The 18,952-nt window shown below is 43.1% G+C and overlaps 1 protein-coding gene across 1 annotated transcript in view; it reads left to right on the forward strand.

Annotated features, from left to right (window-relative positions):
- Positions 1 to 3,346: 3,346 nt before the first annotated feature.
- Positions 3,347 to 18,952, forward strand: part of mmp16a (matrix metallopeptidase 16a (membrane-inserted)) — a 69,467-nt gene continuing 53,861 nt past the window's right edge. Inside the window, exon 1 of the mRNA XM_029691199.1 lies at positions 3,347 to 3,833. Within this exon, the coding sequence (XP_029547059.1) occupies positions 3,708 to 3,833 (126 nt within the window). The 5' untranslated portion in view covers positions 3,347 to 3,707. The remainder of the gene's footprint in view (positions 3,834 to 18,952) is intronic.

Below are 18,952 nucleotides of genomic sequence, written 5' to 3' on the forward strand. Positions count from 1 at the left end.
ATAAATTACCATTACAATTCCCAACAACTGATTCATCGGATTTTAGAACTACACAACAGTTACTTAGAAAGCAATAATATCTCCCATAAAATAAGTCTACACTACCATACGTACCTACATACAGCATATAATGATCATAACAAAATAATTGCAGGCTATCCTGCTAAAGTTATACACCATACAGTTACAGCGGATTTCAACCATTGGCTCATTTGAAATCAGCAGACACACACACACACACACACACACACACACACACACACACACACACACACACACACACTGTGTACAACAAGACCCCCAAGGGGGAGGCCAGGCAAATTGAAACCTCATCAACACAACTAATGGTGTCGAGGCCACCCTCTACCCACTCTCTGGTTGTTTTTTCCCCATCACATTTGACTCTAAGTGGAAAATCATTGGTCTGCTTCATTAAACTAGATTCAAATGAAAATCAAAAATCAAATCAAATGTATTTGTCACATGGGCCAAGTACAACAGATGTAGACTTTACCGTGAAATGCTTACGTACAAGCCCATTCCCAACAATGCAGAGTTAAAAAGTAAGACAAATTTGCTAATTAAAAAAGGAAATCGTAACACAATGAAATAACAATAACAAGGCTATATACAAGGAGTACCGGTTCCAAATCAATATGCAGGGGTACGAGGTAGTTGAGGTAATTGAGGTAATATGTACATGTAGGTAGGGGTAAAAGTGACATGGCAATCAGGATAGATAATAAACAGAGTAGTAGCAGCATATGTGAAGAGTGTGAAAGAGTGTGGCATCAATATCAAATCAAATCAAATTGTATTAGTCATATGCGCCGAATACAACAGGTGTTGACCTTACCGTGAAATGCTTTCTTACGAGCCACTAAACAACAATACAGTTTAAAAAAATATGCATAATGAGAAATAAAAGTAACAAGTAATTAAAGAGCAGCAGTAAAATAACAATAGCGAGTCTATATACAGGGGGGTACCGGTACAGAGTCAATGTGCCGGGGCACCGGTTAGTTGAGGTAATATGTACATGTAGGTAGAGTTATTAAAGTGACTATGCATAGATGATAACAACAGAGAGTAGCAGCGGTGTAAAAGAGGGGGGGGGCAATGCAAATAGTCTGGGTAGCTATTTGATTAGATGTTCAGGAGTCTTATGGCTTGGGGGTAAAAGCTATTTAGAAGCCTCTTGGACCTAGACTTGGCGCTCCAGTACCGCTTGCCGTGCGGGAGCAGAGAGAACAGTCTATGACTAGGGTGGCTGGAGTCAATTTTTAGGGCCTTCCTCTGACACCGCCTGGCATAGAGGTCTTGGATGGCAGAAAGCTTGGCCCCAGTGATGTACTGGGCCGGTTGCACTAGCATCTGTAGTTCCTTGCGGTCAGAGGCCGAGCAGTTGCCATATCAGGCAGTGATGCAACCAGTCAGGATGCTCTCGATGGTGCAGCTGTAGAAACTTTTGAGGATCTGAGGACCCATGCCAAATCTTTTCAGTCTCTTGGTGGGAATAGGTTTTGTCGTGCCCTCTTCACGACTGTCTTGGTGTGCTTGGACCATGTTAGTTTGTTGGTGATGTGGACACCAAGGAACTTGAAGCTCTCAACCTGCTCCACTGCAGCCCTGTTGATGAGAATGGGGGTGTGCTCGGTCCTCTTTTTCCTGTAGTCCACAATCATCTCCTTTGTCGTGATCACGTTGAGGGAGAGGTTGTTGTCCTGGCACAACACGGCCAGGTCTCTGACCTCCTCCCTATAGGCTGTCTCGTCGCTGTCGGTGATCAGGCCTACCACTGTTGTATATATGCATGTGTGTGTGTGTGTTTTGTGTGTGTGAGCATATGTAGTGTGCGAGTGTGTGTGATCGAGTGTCAGTGTAATATGTGTGAGTGTGTGGGTAGAGTCCCGTGAGTGTGCATATAGCCAGTGCAATAGAGTCAGTTAAACAAAAAAAAAATGGGTCAATAGATAATAGTCCGGGTAGCCATTTGATTAACTGTTCAGCAGTCTTATGGCTTGGGGGTAGAAGCTGTTCAGGAGCTTTCTGGTCCCAGACTTGGCGCTCCGGTACCGCTTGCCTTGCAGTAGCAGAGAGAACAGATAGACTTGGGTGGCTGGAGTCCTTGCCAATTTTTAGGGCCTTCTTCTGACACCGCCTGGTAAAGAGGTCCTGGATGGCAGGGAGCTTGGCCCCAGTAATGTACTGGGCGGTACACTAACTTCTGTAGCGTCTTGCGGTCGGATGCCAAGCAGTTGCCATACCAAGCGGTGATGCAGCCAGTTAAGATGCTCTCAACTGTGCAGCTCTCACACTTTTGGAGGATTCCTTATCTATTATTTGAAGAGATGTGAGAGAGCCAGAAAGAGAGAAAGAGAGAGGGGTTGTACGGGAAAGGGATTGGGGCAATAGTAATTTTAACTCCAATTAGATTGGTGTGTATATTTTCTTATTCAATGCAACTATTGTACAAATCCATGGGACTGTGACATTGTGTGTTTGCATATACATAAGTGTAACTATTGTACTGTACAGTAGTAAGCTGGCACGTTCCCTTTCATCTAATATCACATTTAGCTTGTCATTGCCCTCTGGTGGACTTGACAGACAACAACGTACAGTGCATTTCCTCTGCTTTTATCATAGCCTACTACTGTACAATCACTGTGTATACATCCCAAATGGCACCATATTCCCTACATAGTGCACTACTTTTGACCAAAGCCATATAGCTCCTGGTCAAAAGTCGTGCACTATAAAGTGAATAGAGTGTCATTTCAAATACAACCACATATAAGATGTTTATGCTGGGCTGTCACGGACTATACGGAAGTCATTCAACAGAAAACATTTTGAACATTAGCTATTAACAAAGTGTACAGAGAACATCTGAAATGAAAGTGTTGCTGCTTGACAGTAGCCAAGTGTTAGAATGTTAAAAATAGTTTTGTGTAAGAGCATCAATGGAACGGGCAACATGTAGGCTGATAACATGTCATAATGAGTGAAATAGGTCGTCTGTGCAATTATATAGGCTAATCATAATCCAAGTAAAAATCCTAATGGAAAGCTTCATCGTCATCAGCAACCACCGATGTTATGGGCAACACAGATTCTGTCATACTGGCTTGGTTAAGGTAGCACGTTTGTGTTTGGCCCCAGGAATAACAACCTCGGGCTCCTTTATCGCCTCCCTTTTCCACTACTGTCCATAAGGTACGACATAGCGATGTTATAGTTTGGTATATGATCCCAGATTCCGTGACGCGGTGAGCCGCGCAGGCTCCAAAATGGGAGTGTTATAATATGCGGCTCTGGTGGGGGGGTTCGGAGAGAGAGAGCGCAGGCGCAGTCATCCGAGTTCTGGTTGAAAACTAGCTGCTATGCCGTGCCCAGTGTAGGACCCCAGGTAAATGTGTCTGACAACTGCATTAGATGTGGATCCACTGAGGAGAACTGAGCAGTGGACAAATACAACGGAACATCTGAAAAACAATTGCGAGTTATTGTCTTCTCCGGATAACTTCCTCTTCAACCCTCGACGAGGCGAGGCGACGAGCATTCTTTCCCCGGGCATGCGAGAGAGATACCGTCACCAACAATGTTCCTCCTAGCCTCCGCCTGAGACGCCAGGGATTACTCCTTGTCCTTTTGTTTTGATTGACTATTAATAAAACAAGCAGAAACAATTAAGGGGCTTCATTATGATTTTGTTAGCATTTCACACTAGAAGACGTTTGAATAGCTTTTATCTAGGGACGTTGTGCTTGCAATTCTTGCTGTGGATTTTATGTGCCGTGAATGGAGAGGAACAAGCGTTCAGCGTAGAGGTAAGAATGGGAACGGGGGTACTGCTAGCTTTTTCTCACTGGTGGTGACCATTCATTGTTATTTCAATAAAAAAATAGAAACATCTTGTGTTTTATGCATAATAATTCCAAGTTACCAAGACAAATATGATCATAATGCATGCCAATGTATGCCAGGGTTTTGAATAAGAACCGTTATGAGCCCTCCATGCTTTAGGGATGGAGTTGAATTTAGCTTCAACAGCAGACCTCTTTGTGAGTGTTTACGAGGTGCGAACTAGATAGGCTACAACAGTACTGTTCATTCTGTCCACCTTTCCCTCACGCTATTACTATTTTATACGTGGAATGTGCCTATTGCCATATGTTAGGCAATTTTAGAAGCAAAGCATGCTTCTATGGTTCAATGGTTGTTGTTAAATAAATTCACCTGATATATCTGGTCACTAACTTTGAACATTGATTGGAGTGGTATTATAATGAACTGAGATCTAACTTGTGATGATGTATCCTAATTCAAATATAACTTATATTTTCATAACGCAGCATCATAGGCTATTAGCGCATTTGGTGATGCCATTACCTATACTGCAAGAGTGGGAATTGGATTTGTGATGTCCCACACAACTCAAGGCAAATGAGAATGGGATTTAGAGAACATTTATTTAAACTCCCCACTTTACAGATCAGGATCTTAATTTGATTACCCTGTTGTAGGAGAAATGTCCTGCAATACAGGAAATGTTAAACTTGTAGTATATTTGAGGTTTAAAAAGGCTTCTGAAGTTTGTAATTTCCACTTGAAATTTGAGACTTCATTTTCCCTTACGAAAAATGTATCAACCCCTACAAAAATGTCCAATAATTATAATCCACATAATAATTCAGATTTTCTGTTGCTGCAGGATACAATTATCATCCTACATCTGTAGCCTACATATCTAATTGTCAGAATGGTTCTCAACTATTTATCCATTGGTTTAACCGCTTGACGCATTCGTCAGTAATATTTAGTGTTCAACTATTTCTGGTGTTTCAAAACTTAACAAGGGAGTGCTTATAACATGGTAATGAATTGTTATAACGGGTTTACAATAGGCTATAGGCCTACACAGCCTAGTTTATTTCTGATGTTACACAGATGTTTCTGTCATTAAACATCAATCAAATAAAAACAAAAACATAGCCTTCTTTCAAAAGGTTCATGTCTCCCCATCCTGCACCGGGTACTCATAAAAAATTCAAAATTATTACCCACTATCACTGTCAATATTTTGCCAAGTGGGTGGTGCCAGCTGAAGTTTGGCCTGCATTCCCTAAAATTAAAGGAGGGTGTGGTAAAGTCAAAGTCTGTGCCAAAAGTAGACTTTCTCCATAACATGTGTGCCAAAACTATAGAACATGTATAGAGTAAAATGTTAATAGTCCATTTTAGGGTGAGTGAACAAATGGCTCTGTCATTCCTTTGCAATTGAATGGACATAATCCCATTACCAAGCATTTACCCATATACTTACATATAGGATGAATTCTAGGATCTCTATGCATTTAGCATGTTAACACTGCTAATAGAAGGTTTATATCCACATGATTTGCAAGCCCAACATATACAAACCTGTGAAGATGAGAAACAGATGCTACAGGTCATGCAGTAATAGATGTCAAAGCCAACATGACAAGGGGGCTGGGGCCCTCCCTCTCCCCCACCTCATGTCTGCATTCCAAATGGCACCCTACTCCCTACATAGGCCACTACTTATGACCAAAGCCCTCCCTATGGGCCCTTGTTAAAAGTGGTGCACTTTAAAGGGAATGGGGTGCCATTTAGGAAGCAGTCATGTCTTGGTGCACGGTCAAAAGCATAGCCAGGAGCCTGAAACTGAAGAACCTTGATCATTGTGATCTGGCTTGAGATCAGATCAGATGACTGAGAGCATATTGTAATGCAAATACATTGAGCTTTCAGTCCCTTCTTTCTGCAGTCAGTGCATGGAGAGAAGGCTAACAGATAAACTGCATTATAAAGCAGGAAGGAAATGTTTGTCATTCCACAGCAAAATACATTTGTATGACCAATAAAAGTTCAATAGGTATATTATTCTATTTGCACTAAGATTAAACCTTTTCCTTTGTTGAAAATTCACAACACAATGAATGGGCATTGGAATATAAGCTCATACAGTGTACAGTGTGTGGTATTTATTGTTACGCAAGGAAGTGAAAGAGAACCAACATACTATGATTCATATCCCTAAATCCCTCTGATACTAAAAATGGTTGTTGGTTTGGAGTACTGTGGTGAATCGGTGTGGTTTGGCCAGTACAGGGTGGGTCTGGAAGCCTGTCTCTCCTGCAACTCTTTATACTCACACACAAACACACACACATATAGGTCACAGAGGACAATAAAAGATGACGGTTGACATAAACCTGCTGCTCTGTAATTGGTGGTCAGACTATTTTCAAGAGAAATCCTCACTGGGATTGGAGAAAAGTGTAATAATGGTCCCAACTTCCTGTATCTGGTTGGTTGTTAGTTGAGAGTCCTTTAACCCCAGAGAACCTGAACTTGAACTTGCTTACTTCTTCTCCAATGCAGCAGGCATTGTGCAGTATTTATTTTGCAGAGCATTTCTGATCATTTTCACTCTTTTGGTCCGTCTCCCACTCTGCTAAAAACCAATTCTCCCCACATTAGTCTGCCCTTGTTATAATGGAAGAGAGAGACCCAAATTATGTCGTTTATGTTATTATGGTTTCGTGTCTTTTCAAGTGGCATGTTTCCCATTGGATAATCAAAAATATGTGTGGAATAGACATCATTAACATTGTGTGATGGACAAAGGAAGCATTGGGTACTGTGTCTGTCAGTAAAGCGACGTATCTACTGGTGCATTATTGTTATGCATGTAAACCAAACTAGAACTATAGACACAAAGTAATTACAGTGAGACAATGGATTTTTTAAGCTTATTTCCCTGTCTGTGTCTGGGACTGGTAAGGTAATAGACATGTATAAGAATCATTCCTCTGACTGTAGGCTACAGTACCACAGTGATGTTATCTGGGTTGTATTCACTAGGCACGAAACGGAAGCAAAAGGGCCAAAACGGGGAGGGACTACCCGAACTTGACCAATAACAAACGGTTGTTTTCATTTTCTGTTGCAAAGCCTTTTGCTACAGTGTCCGCTAATGAATAAGACCCTGGTGGAGAGAGACTAAAAGGAATCAGTGTACTGATTCAACAAGCATACATGTCATTGCCTTACGTGAAACAACTTTACTACAAACTACTAGTAAGGTTCAACCAGTAAAGTTGAACTACTTTATGTTCAAGGTCGTTATTTCTCTGTAGAGTAAATGGCAAAAAATCGAATTGCTGGCATGGTACTTGATATATTTTGCCCTCTACTCTATGGTGTATTTGTGTGTGTGTGTGTGTGTGTGTGTGTGTGTGTGTGTGTGTGTGTGTGTGTGTGTATATACTGTATACATTGACAGAATCAAGTTCAAGGCAGCATTTTCATTCGCTCTCATTCAGCACTTGTTTCTTTACATTTTATGACTGTAGTCATACAAATAGACCCCATTTTTCCTGGAAATGAAGACGACATTATTGAATAACCACAGCTGTAACAGTTACAGTGCCTCCGGTAAGTATTCAGACCCCTTGGCTTTTTCCACGTTTTGTTAGGTTACAGACTTCTTCTAAAATGTATTAAAAAACATGTTTTCCCTCATCAATCTACACACAATAATGACAAAGCCAAAACAGCTGTTTTTTCCCCCGCTAATTTATTACAAATAAAAAACTGAAATGTCACATTTACATAAGTATTCAGACCCTTTACTCAGTACTTTGTTAAAGTCCCTTTGGCAGCAATTACAGCATTGAGTCTTCTTGGGTATGACGCTATAAGCTTGGCACACCTGTATTTGGGGAGTTTCCTGTTGGAAGGTGAACCTTCGCCCCAGTCTGAGGTGCTCTGGAGCAGGTTTTCATCAAGGATCTCTCTGTTGTTTGCTCCATTTATCTTTCCCTCAATCCCGACTAGTTTCCCAGTCCCTGCCGCTGAAAAACATTCCCACAGCATGATTCTGCCACCACCATGCTTCACCGGTTGGGATGGTGCCAGCTTTCTTCCAGACTTGACGCTTGGCATTCAAGCCAAAGAGTTCAATCTTGGTTTCATCAGACCAGAGAATCTTATTTCTCATGGTCTGAGAGTCCTTTAGGTGCCTTTGGTCAAACTCCAAGTGGGCTGTCATGTGCCTTTTACTGAGGAGTGGCTCCCGTCTGGCCACTCTACCATAAAGGCCTGATTGGTGGAGTGCTGCAGAGATGGTTGTTCTTCTGGAAGGTTATCCCATCTCCACAGAGGAACTCTAGAGCTCTGTCAGAGTGACCATCGGGTTCTTGGTCACCTCACTGACCAAGGCCCTTCTCCCCCGATTGTTCAGTTTGGATGGGCGGACAGCTCTAGGAAGACTATTGGTGGTCCCAAACTTCTTCCATTTAAGAATGATGGAGGCCACTGTGTTCTTGGGGATTTAAATGCTGCAGAAAAGTTTTGGTACTCTTCTCCAGATCTGTGCCTCGACACAATCCTGTCTAGGAGCTCTACGGACAATTCCTTCGACCTCATGGCTTGGTTTTTGCTCTGACATGCACTGTCAACTGTGGGACCTTATATAGACAGGTGTGTGCCTTTACAAATCATGTCCAATCAATTGAATTTACCACAGGTGGACTCCAATCAAGTTGTAGAAACATCTCAAGGATAATCAATGGAAACAGGATGCACCTGAGCTCAATTTCGAGTCTCTTAGCAAAGGGTCTGAATACAGTATTTCTGTTTTTATTTTTTATACATTTGTAAACATTTCTAAATACCTGTTTAAGCTTTGTTATTATGAGGTATTGTGTGTAGATTGCTGAGGGTTTTTAAATTTTTTTTTAATCCATTTTAGAATAAGGCTGTAACATAACAAAATGTGGAAAAAGTCGAGGGGTATTTTCCGAAGGCACTTTATGCTTACAGACGTACACTGAGGTAGTATAACCTCGTGACCCCACTATCTGGCACTCCACATCTAGCATACAGTGAAGGTTTCCCTCAGCGCAGAATCAGGTGTAAAACTGTTGCATGATTAGTCTCAAAGGGTTTGAATTATACCAAGACATTAGACACAGAAATCACCTCAGAGAGAGGTGTGTATATATATATATATATATATATATATATATATATATATATGTATATAATATAGAGATGAAGTATACCTACTGTATCTATACTGTACTATTTCAGATAGAAATAAACTATGAACTCAACAATGACCTTACACCTCAATACAATTGCAAGTGTCTTTGAATACAATGCATTAATAAGCACAAACAGGTAGCTAGCTATGCCAATCTCAGTCCCAAATGCTAAATATCTAGCATGGGGTATGATGTGGTGTTGTCACTAGGACTCACAACATAGGCACAAGTGTAACGACAGAGCCCATTCCTGACATGACTCATGTTACCAGTTGGCATGCCCTGCCTGGGAGGCCTGGCTGACTGAATAATTGAAAGCGGGTGGTGTGTGTGTGGTGTGTGTCTCTGTGTGTGTGTCTCGTACTGCCAACGGCCAACAGTGTTATGATGATTCCATGGTGGGACCGAGGCCAATGCTGAGGTCTGTACTAATGGCTGCTCAATGGTCAGGGCAGGGGCTGCTTGGTTTGGTGTATGTTTATTTGTCCAGTCCCATCACCACACCTCTCTCTCTCTCTCTCTCTCTCTCTCTCTCTCTCTCTCTCTCTCTCTCTCTCTACCAGCCCCCTTGCTCTCTACTTCCTGCTCAAACTTTTCTCTCTTTTCATTAATCTCTCTTCCATTATCTACCATCCTCTCTACTGCTCATACACTCTGCATCTCTCTCATACATTGATCGAGGTTGTGGTTAGTAGCAGTTCTGTGAGCTATTAAGTCTTTCATGAAACTGAAGAGTCCAGTTTTAGTTAGGGTAGAGTCACACTGTCACAGGCGAAGCTGTCTGTAGTCGTCACCAGCAGTAGGCCTGTTGTGTGTTTTCAGTACTATCCATTGTCATGGGAACATGTCACTGTGAGACAGAGCCATTACGCCACAGATAGAACAAGGCGCCAGATGTTTCACTGGATGAATAATTCTGAAGCATCCGGTTGGAATTTCCACTCCCGACCAAATATGGTGATGAGAGGAAGCCCAGGAGCCGGCAGTGGGAGAGTATGTAGCGAGATGGAACTGGGCTGACATTCTGCAGATTTTGGCGTCTAAGAAAAGCCTGATCTCAATACAGTTTTCTGTTCCCAAAACTAGAATCTCTTACAAACAGAGAGCACTACGTTTTGTAGACTTTACCCTTTGCCAAAGTTTTTAAAAGTTGTTTACAAGGAGAGCAAGGGTGGATTGAGTTATCATACACGTGCACGTCACAGAGTAGGCGTTCCCAAGTGGAAATATGCAAATACATAATAGAACGGGCCAATAGGATCTCGCTAGCTCGTGCTTGGCTCTGCCCACCTCCTTGCTTGTTCTGCCCACTTTCATTCATTTGCTCCCATTGAAAACGACACAGATTAACTAGTTATAAAATATCTTTGATTATGCTGTTAGCTTGTTCTCTTTCTTGATTACACTATCGTTTACTTAATAGTAGTTGGATTTGTGTGTCTACATTTAAAAAATGAACAAAGCCTAGAATTTCAGAAGTGATAGAGCGCTCTGTTAAGTACAGAATCCTGTGAAGCAGGACGTAAACATTTAGTCAGTATTTCAGAATGTCCGCTTTCAAAGAGGAACAGGAAATAATCATTAGTATCGCTAGTATCATGACCACATTGTGATATTTGTTGAAATTTGTCCTAATAGCGCTACAGCCTCAGTACACGGAGTAGCGATCTCTTCAATGGGTGGCTGGTGGGTCAGGCTGTGTTGCCTTGGCGACCCTGGGTAAGGTTGGCACTACTTGCTGGTGGGTCAGGCTGTGTTGCCTTGGCGACCCAGGGTAAGGTTGGCACTACTTGCTGGTGGGTCAGGCTGTGTTGCCTTGGCGACCCTGGGTAAGGTTGGCACTACTTGCCGGTGGGTCAGGCTGTGTTGCCCTGGCGACCCTGGGTAAGGTTGGCACTACTTGCCGGTGGGTCAGGCTGTGTTGCCCTGTTGCTGGTGGGTCAGGCTGTGTTGCCTTGGCGACCCTGGGTAAGGTTGGCACTACTTGCTGGTGGGTCAGGCTGTGTTGCCCTGGCGACCCTGGGTAAGGTTGGCACTACTTGTTGGTGGGTCAGGCTGTGTAGCCTTGGCGACCCTGAGTAAGGTTGGCACTACTTGCTGGTGGGTCAGGCTGTGTTGCCCTGGCGACCCTGGGTAAGGTTGGCACTACTTGCTGGTGGGTCAGGCTGTGTTGCCTTGGCGACCCTGGGTAAGGTTGGCACTACTTGTTGGTGGGTCAGGCTGTGTTGCCTTGGCGACCCTGGGTAAGGTTGGCACTACTTGTTGGTGGGTCAGGCTGTGTTGCCTTGGCGACCCTGGGTAAGGTTGGCACTACTTGTTGGTGGGTCAGGCTGTGTAGCCTTGGCGACCCTGGGTAAGGTTGGCACTACTTGTTGGTGGGTCAGGCTGTGTAGCCTTGGCGACCCTGGGTAAGGTTGGCACTACTTGTTGGTGGGTCAGGCTATGTAGCCTTGGCGACCCTGGGTAAGGTTGGCACTACTTGTTGGTGGGTCAGGCTGTGTAGCCTTGGCGACCCTGGGTAAGGTTGGCACTACTTGCTGGTCGGTTGGCGTGTGTCCTACTGTATTATTCAAGCAGGCCGAGGCGAGTGTGAGAAATCGAGGAGCAGAGAGGTGACGTCAGCTACCCCAAGAGGCCGGTGTCATGTTCTGAAATGTCATTTGTTAAAAGGCAGTCTGCATGAGAATATCTGTTTACGATCTAAAGACGGGTCACAGCCACACGGCAAGCAAATCATCATCTCTCCTAGAGTCATACTATTGTTATTTTACTGCTACTCTTTAATTATTTGTTACTTTTATTTCTTATTCTTATTTTTTGGGGTGGTATTTTATTATTCAATTTTTTTTTTAAACTGCATTGTTGGTTAAGGGCTTGTAAGTAAGCATTTCACTGTAAGGCATGTAACAAATAGAATTTGATTTGATATACCAGCCATGTGCACCACTGTTTGTTGACAGCCACTGTCCCAGAAGCATGTTGCTATGGCTACCTCTTCTTGGAAGTGTGTGTCTCTTCTCTCTTCTCTAATGAAGTATTCCCACTGCCTTAAAGGTTAGCCTTTGATTTCCTGGCCAGGCTAATTAGTGAGCCTACATGATGTGGCGCTAGCTCGTTATCTAGCGATCCACTGACACTACCCAGCTGGGACAGGCACAGGAAGTTCATATGAGTTCACCACTGAGGTGACCAACACACAAACACTGACAGAGGAGCTACTGAGGTGACCAACACACAGACACTGACGGAGGAGCTACTGAGGTGACCAACACACAGACACTGACAGAGGAGCTACTGAGGTGACCAACACACAGACACTGACAGAGGAGCTACTGAGGTGACCAACACACAGACACTGACAGAGGAGCTACTGAGGTGACCAACACACAGACACTGACAGAGGAGCTACTGAGGTGACCAACACACAGACACTGACGGAGGAGCTACTGAGGTGACCAACACACAGACACTGACGGAGGAGCTACTGAGGTGACCAACACACAGACACTGACGGAGGAGCTACTGAGGTGACCAACACACAGACACTGACAGCGGAGCTACTGAGGTGACCAACACACAGACACTGACAGAGGAGCTACTGAGGTGACCAACACACAGACACTGACAGAGGAGCTGCTGAGGTGACCAACACACATACACTGACAGAGGAGCTACTGAGGTGACCAACACACAGACACTGACAGAGGAGCTGCTGTAGTTAATTTTCATATTATACATTATTGTCTGTCACTAACTACCTGTAGCTCGGTGTATGTTGTCATTGTGTGTAGTTTGTGATGAATCTGTGTAATGTGTAATCTCTGATTGGTACATGTTCTTTGTGTGACACTTTTAGGTTGCTCTTTTGTGCAGTTTTGTGGCCTTTGAAATAGTCCGAGTCATGTTGAGGTGATTCACAATGACAGAAGGCCAAGAGTTGCCCATTCCGATTCTATTGAACACAGTTGTTTGGGCCTACAAGCTTGATCGTTATTGAGTTAGGAAAAGGAGGACAGGGAGAGAAATACTAGTATATTGAGTGGGAGCCTGTCTGACATGAAAAGCCAAACGCCAGTGCTTTAGTCCTGAACCCTTACATAGACAACGGTGCTAGGACACCAGATCAAGAGGAGAATGAATACTGTATATCAATGAGAAAGCGAAAGAGAGTGTCCACACTACAGAGACACGTGTGTAACAGTCATTATTTGCTCTCTCTGCATCTGCTCTTGCAAGATTCAAATAGTTGAAGTGGTGTCATAGCGTGACACGGACAGCCGTAAGTCACAGGCTGACAGAAGAGAGAGACATGACTGGACGACTGTACAAAGGAACACTAAATGACTGACGGTGGGCTCCCGTATATCCAACCGTCTCCCCTCTCGCCACCCTCCCTCCCCCTCCTCTTCCCTTCTAATGCTAAAGGGTTATGTGATTGTCATCGTTATTGTCCCACAGGGAGATGGGGAAACCACGACAGAGCCGATCCCTCTAAATCAATCTGTCTATGTTGATGGATCTGGCAGATGGCAGTAGAATGTAGCTGGTACGATGGCTGATTTGACAGGAACGCAAGCTTTACGTATACATATTTTACTTCCCTGATCTTTGTCCCAAATGGCACCCTTTGCACTGTACTCTTAGAAAAAAAAGGTGCTATCTAGAATAGAGGTCGACCGATTAATTATGGCAGATTTCAAGTTTTCATAACAATTGGTAATCGGCATTTTTGGGCGCCGATTATGGCCGATTATATTGCAATCCACGAGGAGACTGACCACCTGTTATGCGAGTGCAGGCAGCAAGGAGCCATGGTAAGTTGCCAGCTAGCATTAAACTTATCTTATGATAAACAATCAATCTTAACATAATCACTAGTTAACTACACATGGTTGATGATATTACTAGTTTAACTAGCTTGTCCTGCGTTGCATATAATCAATGTGGTGCCTGAAATTGTGTCACTTCTCTTGCGTTCAGTGTAAGCAGAGTCAGGGTATATGCAGCAGTTTGGGCCGCCTGGCTCGTTGCGAAATGTGTGAAGACAATTTCTTCCTAACAAAGACCGTAAATAATTTGCCAGAGTTTTACATAATTATGACATAACATTGAAGGTTGTGCAATGTAACAGCAATATTTACACCTACGGTTGCCACCCGTTCGATAAAATACGGAACGGTTCCGTATTTCACTGAAAGAATAAATGTTTTGTTTTCGAAATGATAGTTTCCGGACTTTACCATATTAATGACCTAAGGCTCGTATTTCTGTGTGTTTATTAAATTATAATTAAGTCTATGATTTCATATTTGATAGAGCAGTCTGACTGAGCGGTGGTAGGCAGCAGCAGGCTCGTAATCATTCATTCAAACAGCACTTTGCTGCGTTTGCCAGCAGCTCTTCACAGTGCTTGAAGCACAGCACTGTTTCTGACTTCAAGCCTGTCAACTCCCGAGATTAGGCTGGCAATACTAAAGTGCCTATAAGAACATCCAATAGTCAAAGGTCTATGAAATACAAATGGTGTAGAGAGAAATAGTCCTACATGAAGACTCATGTTAAAAGGAACCACCAGCTTTCATATGTTCTCATGTTCTGAGCAAGGCACTTAAACGTTAGCTTTTTTACATGGCACATATTGCACTTTTACTTTCTTCTCCAACACTTTGTTTTTGCATTATTTAAATAAAATTAAACATGTTTCATTATTTATTTGAGACTAATTTTATTTTATTTATGTATTATATTTTGTTATATTTTGTATATATTGTTCATTCAGTATTGTTGTAATTGTCATTATTATTATTAATACATATATATAAATCATCCCATTAATCGGTATCGGCTTTTTTTGGTCCTCCAATAATCTGTATCGGTGTTGCTGCTGAAAAATCATAACTCTAATCTAAAACCTAAAAGGGTTCTTCAGCTGTCCCCATAGGAGAACCCTTTGAAGAACCCTTTTTGGTTCCAGGTATAACTATTTTGGTTCCAGGTAGAACCATTTACACAGAGGGTTCTACATAGAACCCAAAAGAGTTCTACCTGGAACCAAAAAGGCTTTTACAGGGAACTAAAAAGGGTTGGGGACAGTCGAAGAACAGTTTTCAAACCCATTTTTCTAAGAGGCGCCTATGTGCCTTGGTCAAAGTTAGTGCACTAAATATGAAACATGGTGTCATTTGGGACACACACCTTGACTTCTGGCAAGATTTTTAAATAGGTTAATGCTTAAGTAGCCTACATAGCTTAGCCTAATGCAAAGACACAACTATCATAATGGAAATTTTAACAAGACTATTTTTGTTTTTGTTGACAATGTGTTACTGCAATCCCTTGGGCTATATCATAATTGTGACTGTGAGCCCCAGTTTTCTAAAATACTAATTCAGCTTTCTGCAACACTTGTGCTTTTAGATAAGAAAGTTTGTTCTCATAGCCTGAAAGCACATTTTTCACAGTGCTAACGGCCTAGACTACACTTTATTAGCTTCTGAACTAAGAGCTGTGTGTTAGGGGACTTAATTTCATCCCAAAAGACACACTATTCCCTATTTAGTATACTACTTTTGACCAGGACCCTATGGGTGCTGGTCAAAAGTAGTGCACAAAATCGGGAATAGGGTGTCATTTGGGATGTAGATGCCTCACAATAAATACAACTCCAACCCAGATGTTTGTTGTTTTGTTTATTTATAGCTTTTACATTTTACATAATACTCCTCCACACAGAACACATTCTTCTGGAACAGCACATCGACAGTGGTACAACATCATTTTTCTAATTCAAAGCAATTCCCTGCTTTTAGCTGTGCTGAGCATTGAAATATATGTATATTTTAATTCCTAGCAAAACAATTGAGCCCCATTTGACTCACAGGAAACAATGAGATAGCGCTTGTGAATAGTGGTGGCGTTGTTTACCTAATGTTTAAACGGTGCACTTTTCATCCTAACTTCTGTTATACCCCCCGAAGCACCAGAAAAGTGCTGGGACAGCACAATCATAGATAGTCTTTTACTGTAATAGCTTCCATGTCGTCCAGGAGCTGTGGTCGAAGGGCAGAGAGAGAGAGAGAGAGAGCGGGAGTGGGGGGAGGGAAAGAAAGAGCGATAGGGAGACGGAGAGGGAGAGAGAAATAGGGATTGAGAGAGAGAGAGATATACAGAAGAAAAAGGACAGAGATAGAGAAATAGAGATCCTCTATAGTACATTTTTTCAGGGCCTGCAGATCCCTCATGTGATTTTCTACAAGTTTACAGTGATGGATCAATCCTTGTCTCATGAGTGTATAGTCTGCTGATTATCAAGTGTACCTGAAAGCTGAGGGTTGTGGCTTTCCAATACACTAGCAAGTTATAAAATACAACGTTCACTGAATTCGATGATCAGTCTATTTGCGTAGTTTTCCTTATTGGGTATTGTGCAGTACAGTGTGTCTGTTTCTGTGTATTTATAGGTGGTGTCTAGTGTCATTACCTGACTAGTTCACTGGGAATCACACTGGACTGTATCTATCCTCTCTCCCCCCCAGGGGCCGTTTCAGCCCTGAGAATAACTGGCACACGCCGTATGTGTTATCATCCCCTCGCATAGAGGGGGAAAGATGGAGAGAATAGGTGAGGTTAAAAACGAGGAGAGAAAGGCTCAAAGGACAGATGGAGAAGAGCGAGAGAGAGACACTTTAACAGCTCGCTGTATTTTAACCCTTGCATGGACAAATAAGAACATCACAGAAAGTATCAAGAAAGAAAGAAAGAAAGAGGTTGTTTAAATAAAAAAACATCTCCCTCTCCTCCTGGCTTATATGGGCCCTGGTCAAAAGGAGTGCAGTTAATAGGGAATATAGAATAGGGTGACATATGGGACTCTATCCAGCAGGAAGAACACAGAGAGGTGATGGAGGTGCAGGGATGTGGAAGGACTGATGACATGTCTATTCCACACTGAATCCTATCCTGAAAGGCTCCCTCGCTCTGTGTGTGTGTGTGTGTGTGTGTGTGTGTGTGTGTGTGTGTGTGTGTGTGTGTGTGTGTGTGTGTGTGTGTGTGTGTGTGTGTGTGTGTGTGTGTGTGTGTGTGTGATTCAGGAGGAGCAGTGGAGCAGAATAAGCCCTCTCAACAGTTCAATGTCTGATGTAGTGAGTGCTCTGTGGAACGTAAACTAGCCTGCATACTTCACACTGTACTACAGCTCACTACCGTCCTGAAGCATGGAGCAGTCGGCATTATCCCTCACACCAGGTCTGGATCGAATAGAACAATATCATAGTGTGTGAGTCTTGCTATAAGGTCAGTAGTGGGTTGATGCAGGTTGAGAATGAATGTGAGGAGGATGACAATTGTCGGAGATCTGTCTCATTGTCTGTCTGTCGCATTCGCCGCTCTTCGCTGGTCTCTCTGTCTTTCTGAATGTAAGTGTGGCGTATGCATACAGCACAGTAGTAGTCTGTGCTCTCCTGTGATGAATCAGAGCAATCACAAGGCTTTAACCTAGTCTTTGCTCTATTCCCCTGGCTCCTCTCCTCGTCTCTCCTCTTCTCACACCATGTCTCCACACAGCAGTTTGACACCTGCCATGTAGAAGACAGTCAAGTGACAAACTGTCACTGCCACTGTGTGTGGGACTCTCTTTACTTCACTCCCTACCCAGTCTTTTGGGATCAGGAAGTCAGTGCATCAAGGATCAGTCAACCTCCTGTACTGTTACGTGCCAATCACTATATCTGATTGAAATATGGGATGTCAATTTAGACATCATACTGTAATACTACAATAGCTGTCTCCTTGGGTTTTTCTGCTGCGATGGCAGTATTTTCACGCTTGCCCTCAATATACGAGTATTGGACACGTTTGTCCTCAATATACGAGTATTGGACACGTTTGCCCTCAATACACGAGTATTGGACACATTTGTCCTCAATATACGAGTATTGGACACGTTTCACACATGTCTGTATGTCTGTTTGTTTCCTTTCTACCACTAGGCCTGTCTGTGTTCCACTGTAGCCTATTGGTTGTGTTGGTCGTAAAAGAGTGTGTGAACACATTGCTGGAGTAATGAGACTCTCTGTTGGTGAGACTCTAATCCAAGCCTTTCTCTGTGCAGATATCTCTCTCTTTCTCTCTCTCTTTCTCTCTCTCTCTCTCTCTCTCTCTCCCTCCCTCTTTCTTTCTGTGTCTTCCCCTCCCCCTCTCTCTGAGTGGAGTGGATATGGATTTGAGCTCCAGTATGTGTGAGATTGTGTTTTACTCCCAGGCAGGAGAGAAGATGAGAGGATTGGGTCTTTTTCATGTGTAATGCAGTAATGCAGCCCCATAATAGCTCTGTAGGGAGGTGTGTGTTTATGCTCTGGTTATTCCCTGCTTCCAGCTCAGTGCTGTTGGCTTACTACTCTATGACTGTGTCCCAAATACACCTATTCCCTCTATTCTGCACTGCTTTTGACCAAGGCCCTCTCCTCTCCTATCCCCTCCTCTCCTCGCCCTCGCCCTCGCCCTCGCCTCTCTTCTCTTCTCCTCCCTTGGTATAGAGATCTCAGGTTTTATTGGGTGCCCTGAAAGCTCCATTACATCAGAGTGCTTTCTGACAAGCAGACGATGTGATAATAGATAACATTCCCACGCTGAAAGGTCATCAGAGGATCTCTCTTTCTGTCTCTCTGCCTGTCTCCTCACTAACACTGTGGCTAGAGGCTGCTGTCTGGCTGCTGAAGTCCTCCTGCCTGGATGGACACTTGACATTTTTAGCATGGGCGCTTTTTGGAAATTATTTAAAGTGCCAACAACTACCAAAATTGAAAATGGCATTGCTTCTCCAACTAAGAGTTTTTTTTACATGCAGGGTTATGGTTGAATTTATAGTATATTAC

The sequence above is a fragment of the Salmo trutta genome, chromosome 2, assembly GCF_901001165.1.
Source record: "Salmo trutta chromosome 2, fSalTru1.1, whole genome shotgun sequence".
Taxonomy (NCBI): domain Eukaryota; kingdom Metazoa; phylum Chordata; class Actinopteri; order Salmoniformes; family Salmonidae; genus Salmo; species Salmo trutta.